The sequence below is a fragment of the Triticum dicoccoides genome, chromosome 2B (genome assembly GCF_002162155.2).
Source record: "Triticum dicoccoides isolate Atlit2015 ecotype Zavitan chromosome 2B, WEW_v2.0, whole genome shotgun sequence".
Taxonomy (NCBI): domain Eukaryota; kingdom Viridiplantae; phylum Streptophyta; class Magnoliopsida; order Poales; family Poaceae; genus Triticum; species Triticum dicoccoides.
The window spans coordinates 553,904,751-553,914,245 of NC_041383.1; the positions used below are offsets into that span (position 1 = coordinate 553,904,751).

The following is a 9,495-nucleotide window of genomic DNA, read 5'->3' on the forward strand; positions in this document are numbered from 1 at the left end:
TCAATTCTATAAAACTTATAAATACAATTTTGACTAAGTTTTAAGAGAATATTCTGGTTAGGGATACCTAGCATCCAACAAATTTATCCCTCCCGCGCAAAAAAACAATTTTATCTAATAATGCGCATAGTCACACCCTCACAAATTTACAGAAGAGGAAAACATGCCGCAATCCAGATTCTGCTGATCTGGGTATTATTTGTCTGAGATTGCACCAAGTAGTGTAGGTTTTCTTTAATGAAAGGTAGAAGCAGCACAAGCTGAACCTCAAGTCCAAACAACATATCCGGTGAAGCCTCAATCTAGCAGCACGATCTCTTTGATTTGCAGAATTCCAAAAGAATATATGAATACAAAAGTAATACTTCCTTCAATCGGAAGAAAATGTCCCAGTTGTGAACTAAGGTTAATGTCATGCCCATTCAAATCCTACATAATTTTGGTTCGTTTGCTTACATATTGAAAAACACAAAGTATTCTTTTCGAAGAGGCTTGAGTGGATGCTTCCATCATACCAAGCAAATGACCAACATAGAAAAATTTCCTAAAATTTATATTTCTAAATTCTTATGAGCATCCTTTGGAACAAATAGGCCCTAACAATGATCGAAGGCAAAAAGAAAGAAAGAAAGAAAGATTGAAGGCAAAGAAGGACGACCGCGAAGCAACCTCCACACGAAAACATGGAATCATCTGTCACGTTGGACGAGAGAGCATTGAGAGGCATCTCTCGAAGCAAGGGGACAGATCACAGTGAACTTCGAGCTGCCACCACCAACTCCAAGGCCAAAAACGGCGCACACGCAAAGCAGCTGTACCGGGACCAAAACACCTCGCTAATCCAAATCTACTGCTAAACACCAGGCAAAGGCACCTACCAGTACCACCCACCAATACCAGCGGCAGTAAATTTCGAGCTGCTGCTGCTACTGCTGCCTGCTCGGGACACCTCACTCCATCTCCGCCTCCGCCTCCGCCTCTGCCCCCGCCCCCGCTCCGCCCCCGCCACCGCCACCCCCAGCGCTCCTAGGGTCCCCTCTTGGCTGCTCGCGCGCCGCGTCGCCGTTGCCGGGGTTCGGAGGAGGGGCGTGCTGCTCGGGGGGAACCCAAATCGGGCCTCGCGGGAGCTGTTCCCTCGCCCCGCCGCCGATGCCTGCGAGGTTTCGCGGCTGAGCTTTCGTTTTTGCCTCCGAGAGCTCGCGGCGGGGAGGTCTGGACGTTTCTGGGGTTTAGATCGAGGCCTCTGAGCTCGCTCTCCGCAATGCCGGGGAGGTCGGGCGTCGATTGCTAGGGTTTTGCTCGTGGATTTGCCGAGAGAGGGCTGGGGATCGTTCGGAATGCGGCGAGTTACCCGAGGTCTGGTGCTCGCTTTCGCGCAATTTGGTGTTTCCGGACCAGCTGTGCCTCGTCGATTTGGTTTCCTGCCAAGCCTGTGAAGGGGGCGAGGAGGAGGAGGGGTTTTGGGGAGGTTGGGACAAGTTGGTGATTTGGTCGCAATGTCCGGGTCTAGTTCGAGGGGGCGGCTGTCGCCGGCTTCAGGTGGTGGAGACTCTGAGCCGCGGTCTGCGGGGAGCAGGACACGATCTGTGTCTGCTACACGGGGTCGGAAGGCGTCACCGAGGCCTGGGAGGGATGTCGCATCAGCAACAGCGACAGTGGAGGAGAAGAAGCCTGCTGCTGTGCCTACATTGCTCCCTTCGCTCAGCGTGCCGGCAGGGATGCGCCGGCAGGAGCTGCTACTGCGCTCAGGGTTCTCTCTTGACGCCTCATGCTCATCAGACGCTTCGACAGACTCATTCTGCAGCCGGGCATCCACTGGGCGGATTGGGAGGCCGGTGTTTGGGCCGAGGAAGAAGAAGACCGTCTCCCAGGCTGATCATAAGGTCTCTGCCATGCTGGAAAGGGAGGCTGGATCTGCTTCTCCAAGTGATGCTTCTGGTCTGAAGAGGAGGTGTGCTTGGGTTACTGCTAATACCGGTGCGTCTTTTTTCCATTGCTTTGCATTTTCTTGAGCCACTGCTCCTTTGAACATATAAACCTGCAATTGGTCTAGTGCAATGGTTTCTAGTACTGCAGTAGTAGCTTTGTTGTAGGGAGAGGAGGCAATCTGCATCCGATCTAAAGTTCAGATGAAAAGGTCCATTTTATTGAGTTTAGAATGCTATATTCCAATGATGCAAACCGGGGACCAGGATTCTATGATTCATTTATGGATGAAGCATTTCAGGGGTCTCTGATCTTTAAGATTCCAACTGTTGCAGTTGCTAAGAAAATTTATGATTAAGTAGTTAGGAAGCTTGCTATCCATGTGCCAGAGCCATGAGTTGGTTGCGAGATCTTATGGGTTTCACCTCTAGCCTACCCCAACTTGTTTGGGACTAAAGGCTTTGTTGTTGTTGTTGTAAGTAGTTAGAAAGCTATCATCACAAGGAGGTACATTGCTAAAGACTGTCATTCTACCTTAGGCTAGTTATAGTGGCCAGTAACTTAGACTAGTAACATATGCATGTCACTAGTCTATGTTACTATCATCATAGTGGATAGTAACATAAGTGTAGTGTCATGCAAGCATTCATTTATTATGTTGTAGACTCATTTTGCATCGGGGTGTGTTATGTTATGGTAACATATTATGTTACTACAAACACCTCTCTCCTCATTAACTCCATGCCACATAAGCATATATGTCTTGGGGTGCGTTATGTTACTACCTAAGTTACTCCCACTATGGCTAGCCTTATGAAGTTACTCACTGTATCAGTATTCTTGTTTACATTAATGTGTTGTGTGGATCTGATGTGGTTGTGTGTAAGCAATTTAATTTTTGATTTTGTATGCAGAAGGTAGGTATTACTTGATGTGACTAGGAAAGTGTAGAATTACGCCCTGCTGATTTTTGTCATACAGAACAGGAACTAACTCTAGAAAACCTTCACACAGTGGTGATTTAAATAAGGGTATTTTATATTTCTACTTACTGAAACAACATATACACAGATATTCTGTAAGATCATGCACGATGAAAGCACAGCTATAAACTTAGAAATTTGAAACAATGTCTTGTTGGACTAGCAATGTTCTTTTGAGAACATGTAGGACTAGCAACATTTGTCATGCTACATATAGACCTTATTGAAGAGAGTAGGTGAAAATGAGAATTTGGTAGGTATCTTCTTAGTGAGTTAAGGACTTAGTGTGTGACTATCTGTATGACCTATTCAAAGAAGTTTGCAATTGGATGCCCATGAGTTTTGTGTATTGTGGCTAGCATTCTATTACAGAGCTGCATGTGGGCTACCCCTGTTGTTTACCAGTAGTGATGCACATAGAGTAGTACAACAAATTTCACTGACCACAAATATGGATATAATCATTGAGTACCGTCACAAGCATGTAAACTAATTTGAAGAAGTCACTAGAATCTTGTGGATTTCCAAGTTGGAATGTAAGTTTGAGAATGACACATACTTGCATGTTCATAGGCTTGATATTAAAGTAGACAGGAATGGGTCCTTTTCTCTCATTCCCTGTTTTGCTCCAGTAATGCTATTTTCATTACTAAGGACCTGGTAATATGTAATCACAACTTTATTTTTTCACGTGAATCATTACAGTGATAATGCAAAGCTGCATATTGAAACCCAGTCTGTGACTATTATAAATTTTGGGGGCATGAACATATACTTTTGAGCGAAGTGTATGATTTTTATTTTTAGAGTTTTTCACATTCCTGGATATCCTTTCCCCGCTACTTTTTAATTACCAATTGCTGCAATAAGATGAAGCTGATTATACCACTAATCTAGTGTTTATTTAGAGAATTCATCACACTTAAAAGCTATTATCCTCTCTTTTGCCTATTAGCCATCATTCGTTTCATATAATCCATGGTACATTTTATATCTTCAAAATATTCTTCGTTAGTTCTTATCTTTAGTGTGGTCATCACTTGATTTGATCATATTCACTTACAAGTGCAGATCCATGTTATGTTGCATTTCATGATGAAGAATGGGGAGTTCCAGTTCATGACGACAAGTATGCAACCATGAACCTTGAAAAAAAAATACTAGTTTCTTTATGTATACAACACTTAAAACATACTGTTTTATTTTTCTCCAAAGAATGTCTTATTAAATGCTTATGTTAATTACAGGAAGTTGTTTGAGTTACTGGTGCTCTCGGGTTCACTGGCCGAACTTACATGGCCAACAATTTTGAACAAGAGATCTATATTCAGGTAGCTCTTTACACTTTTGATGTACTTGGATGTTGGCATTTGGCAACCCTGGTAACATCTTCAGGTGTGCTTCACAGGGAGGTTTTCATGGATTTTGACCCTGCATCGGTCTCTAAATTAAGCGAGAGGAAGATTATTGCACCTGGAAGTCCTAGCAGCTCCTTGTTATCTGAACAGAAATTGCGCGGTGTTATTGAGAATGCACGACAAATACTGAAGGTGCTTGATTCTTCACTCATAATAAGCGCTGTCATGATTATGAATCTTGATTCTTGAAACTAAGTGCTGCTTTGGGATTAGAACAAGTGAAATATATATAGCTGTATTTTACTCTCCTTAAGTTTTGGTAGCTCCATATGGAAATGAAACATTTACCTTTCTTACTGACATTTTGGACGCAGTTTCTTGCACCCACTTCTACTGATAAAAAAGCCTCACATGATCTTTGCCACAAGATATTCTTGAACCGTGTTGTCTTACCTTCACCATGTGTTTATCATTGCAGGTTATAGAGGAGTTTGGGTCATTTGATAAGTACTGCTGGAGCTTTGTGAACCATAGACCTATATTGAGCACATTCAGGTATCCCCGTCAGGTTCCTGTCAAGACATCTAAAGCGGACGCGATAAGCAAAGATTTGGTCCGAAGGGGTTTCCGCAGCGTAGGCCCAACAGTCGTGTACACTTTCATGCAAGTCTCCGGCATGACCAACGACCACCTCGTCTCCTGCTACCGGTTTGCTGAATGCGCTGCAGCCGCAACCGGTGCTAAGCCTACTACCGAATCTGGCAGCGAAGCAAATTCAGGCGCCAGCAATCACGCCGCGGAGCAAAAGGCGAACGGGGCCGCTAACGGACTAGCCGTTGACATCGAGCTGTCCAGAACGATAGACGAGCTCAGCATCTCGTAGCGGCGGCTGGGAGGGGGACGCTGGAGCCATGTATAAGCGTTGTGTGCATTTTGTGTATCGTAGGGTAGCTTTTCTCGGCGTGTTAAGACTGGTTGAACAGCAGCATGTAATGATGTATATTCTTTGTGATGCAAATGCATTTGTTTTTCCTGAATCAGTGGTGGAGCTGGCATCTCAGGTTGGCCCTCGTACTCTGTTAGTTAGTTTTTCTTTTTACATCAAAGTACTCTTTATTGCAATTGCAAGGTGATGACCATAATATATCTTTTACAAGAGTATCAACAATCTCTAACTAGTTTGGCTACTTCTAACTAGTTTGGCTAAATCATTGGCAGCACAATTAGTCTCTCTAGGAGCATGTTCAAAAATAATATGTGAAAATCACACGTAATGTGATATATATCATAAAAATTTGCTGCCGATAGACCGAAAGAGCGACCTCCGTTCTTCATTTTCTCTATCACCTCGATGTCGTTGGAGTTCACCTTTGTGCGATTACACTTGATTGTAGTCGCCAAATTGAGACCAAACCGTAAGGCCAATGCCTAGGCCATAAGCCCATCTCTGCACCAATCGACTTCCTCGGTTCTTGCCGTGAGGAATCTGCCATTCGAGTCTAGCCTCATATACGTTTGGCTTCACATAATTGCTCCTTGGTCTTTTCCAGCCATGTTGCTCTTCACATAATTGCTCCTTGGTCTTTTCCAGCCATGTTGCTCGATCGTTGCCTTTGGATCACTCGCCGTAGTATAGTTAGCAACCAAACCGTAGTATAGTTAGCAACCAAATCTCTGATTGCCATTGCTATGAACTTAGGTTCCTGGACCTTTTCATTATGCACTAACTTTCTCCTCTCTCACCATAAATACCAGGAACCAATAGCAATTGCTTCCGTTGAATTTCTCAGACTGAGGATCACCCATTCTTCAGCTGGTTGCACCAATAAATATTCTAGCACAGTTTCTCCTGCATGATCCACGACACATGCTCTATCAATAGTAAAGTCCAGACCTAGTAACCTCCATACCTCTTTAGCTTTGCACAAGTGAATAACCGGTGCTTGGTATCCTCCGCTCCTATACCGTATGTAGGACATTGCCCACTAACTTTTATAGTTTATTAGCCAAAGTCACCCGACATGGTAGCAATCCTAACAAAGTTCCTCAGAGGAAAAATTGAAGTTTGGCAGGATAGCTTAAGCTCCAGACCGTCCCCCACATTGGTGAATTCCTTAAGGGCCCGACTGTATTTTCTCCTGATATTTTGTATCCATATTGGTTGTGCCACTCCACAAAGTATGCTGATCTCACTGGGAATCTCCCATTTTTGCCGAAGTTCCATGCTACGAAGTTCGACATATCAAATTCAGGCAACGAAATCACAAGGATCCGCGCCACGTCAACTTGCCGGAATGTTTGAGAAACCAACTCTTCATCAAAACGACCCGTAACAGGGTCAATGAAATCACTTACCTTTGATAGTAAATTGCCTCCACGAGACGTGATCACTTTCTTGGTAGGTGAGTTAGGGATTCATTCATCATCCCAAACATTGATTCGACTACCATCACCGACCCTCCATGTATGACCTTTTTTTAGTGTCTGCACCCCTGACATAATACTTTTCCATGTGAATGAGGCTCTCTTTTTCAGAGTCGCATTCGAAATACCACAATCTAGATAATACTTGGCTTTGAGAACACGGGCACAAATGGAATCTGGATTATCAACTAATATCCAAGCCTATTTTGCAAGCAGTGCTAGGTTAAAACAATGAATATCTCGAAATCCCATTCCACCTTCTTTCTTTGGCACACACAACTTTCACCACACAAACTAGTGCATTCTCATCTGATTGTCACCATCACCCCACCAATAATGCGGCACCATGTCTGTAGTTCCTTTACAAATCTATTTTGGAATTTTGAAAACCGACATTGCATAAGATGGTATAGTATGTACAATTGATTTGAGTAGCACTTCTTTTCCTCGTGTTGAAACTTTCCTTTCCTTCCATCCCATAATTCTTTTCATAACTCGATCCATCAAAAACTGGAAACAATCAGTCCTATCTAGACCCACAATGAATGGCAAGCCTAGATAAGTATCTGATAGTGCCTCAGTCATATCAAACTACCGCAAATTTGTCGTTGGAAATATACCCTAGAGGCAATAATAAATTGGTTATTATTATATTTCCTTAGTATGATACTCCCTCCTTTTTTATTTAGTCCGCATATTAGCTTTGGTCAAAGTCAAGCTTCATAAACTTTGACAAAGTTTATAAACAAAAATATTAACATATACAATAACAAATCAATACCATTAGATTTATTATTGAATGTACTTTCACATCATATAGATTTGTTATGGTAAATATTAATATTTTTTCTATAAACTTGATCAAACTTTATGAAATTTGACTTCAGTCAAACTAATATGCAGAGTAAATAAAAACAATGGTAGCACATATTTATTATTCATGCTAGAATTATATTGACCGGAAACTTAAATACATGTGTGAATACATAAACAATAGTGTGTCCCTAGTAAGTCTGTACTAGACTAGCTCGTTGATCAAAGATTGTTAACGTTTCCTAACCATAGACATGAGTTGTCATTTGATAACAGGATCACATCATTAGGAGAATGATGTGATGGATAGACCCAATCGTAAGCTTATATCACTTAGTTCACTTTGCCGTAGCTTTCGTAATGTCAAGTATCTATTCCTTAGACCATGAGATCAAGCCACCCCTGGATACCGGAGGAATACTTTGTGAGCTATCAAAAGTCACTTCATAGCTGCGTGACCATAAATGTACTCTTCAAGTATCTCCTAAGGTATTTGGTGGGTTGCATGGATCGAGACTGAGATTTGTCACTCCGTGTAGCAGAGAGATATCTCTGGGCCCTCTGAGTAATACAACATCACAAGAAGCTTGCAAGCATGTGACTAATGAGTTTAGTCATGGGGATCTTGTATTACGGAACGTGTAAAGAGACATGCCGGTAACGAGATTGAACTAGGTATGGCGATACTGACGATCGAATCTCGGGCAAGTAACATATTGCTAGACAAAGAGAATTGTATACAGGATTAATTGAATCCTCGACATCATGGTTCAACCGATAAAGATCTTCATGGAATATGTAGAAACCAACATGGGCATCCAGGTCCCACTATTGGTCATGTCTGCATGGTCTCAAACCCGTAGGGTCACACACTTAACATTCAGTAGCGCTAGGGTAGTGTTGAGATATTCATATGGTGAAGCCAAAAGTAGTTCAGAGTCATGGATGGGATCTGAGATATCACAAGGAGCTCTGAATTGATCCAGAGTAAAGATTTATATATGGGAAGTCATATTCAGGGTTCCAAAAAATGTACAGGTTTTCTCGATATTGTACAGGGAAGGTTCTAGAAGGTTTTGGAGTGGGGCCCAGCTGCATGGGACGCCCACATGGACGTGGGTAGTGGGTCAAGGTCCCACACCCCTAGTGTAGGTGCACCAAGATCCTCCTCCACCTCGCGCAGACGGTTGGCGAAGCCTTGCTGCAGTTCTGTTGCTGCCACCACCACCAAGTTGTCGTGTTGGTTCAGATCTCATCTACCTCCTCTCCCTTGCTTGCTGGATCAAGAAGGAGAGGCCGCCACCGAGGCAAAATGTGCTAAACTCGGAGGTGCCACACGCGTGGTGCTTGGATCGGATTGGATCCCGATGCGAGTACGACTACGTCAACCACGATCTCTAGATTGTTAACGCTTTCGGTCTACAAGGGTACGTAGACACAAACTCCCCTCTCATTGCTAGAGTCTTGATAACCCACAAGTATAGGGGATCGCAACAGTTTTCGAGGGTAGAGTATTCAACCCAAATTTATTGATTCGACACAAGGGGAGCCAAAGAATATTCTCAAGTATTAGCAGCTGAGTTGTCAATTCAACCATACCTGGAAACTTAGTATCTGCAGCAAAGTGTTTAGTAGCAAAGTAATATGATAGTGGTGGTAACGGTAACAAAAGTAAAGACAACAAAGGTAATGTTTTTGGTATTTTGTAGTGATTGTAACAGTAGCAACGGAAAAGTAAATAAGTGTAAACCAGTATATGGAAAACTCGTAGGCACCGGATTAGCGATGGATAATTATGCCGGATGTGGTTCATCATGTAGCAGTCATAACATAGGGTGACACAGAACTAGCTCCAGTTCATCAATGTAATGTAGGCATGCATTCCGTATATAGTCACGTGCTTATGGAAAAGAACTTGCATGACATCTTTTGTCCTACCTTCCCGTGGCGGCAGGGTCCTATTGGAAACTAAGGGATATTAAGGCCTCCTT

The 9,495-nt window shown here is 42.9% G+C and overlaps 1 protein-coding gene across 1 annotated transcript; it reads left to right on the plus strand.

The window, feature by feature from the left end:
* Positions 1-895: 895 nt before the first annotated feature.
* Positions 896-5,307, plus strand: LOC119364809 (probable GMP synthase [glutamine-hydrolyzing]). Its single transcript, XM_037630343.1, has 5 exons — positions 896-1,977; positions 3,981-4,038; positions 4,157-4,240; positions 4,318-4,459; positions 4,746-5,307. Exons 1-5 carry the CDS (start codon positions 1,497-1,499, stop codon positions 5,148-5,150), a joined length of 1,170 nt encoding a protein of 389 aa, XP_037486240.1. The 5' UTR covers positions 896-1,496; the 3' UTR covers positions 5,151-5,307.
* Positions 5,308-9,495: the final 4,188 nt, after the last annotated feature.

What these genes read in the sequence shown, in the direction of transcription:
- LOC119364809 (XM_037630343.1), top strand. Translation starts at nt 1,497, where the DNA reads ATGTCCGGGTCTAGTTCGAGGGGGCGGCTGTCGCCGGCTTCAGGTGGT. An exon ending in AACAAGAGATCTATATTCAG is followed by an intron (nt 4,241 to 4,317) that starts GTAGCTCTTTAC and finishes TGTGCTTCACAG; the next exon opens with GGAGGTTTTCATGGATTTTG. An exon ending in ATGCACGACAAATACTGAAG is followed by an intron (nt 4,460 to 4,745) that starts GTGCTTGATTCT and finishes TTATCATTGCAG; the next exon opens with GTTATAGAGGAGTTTGGGTC.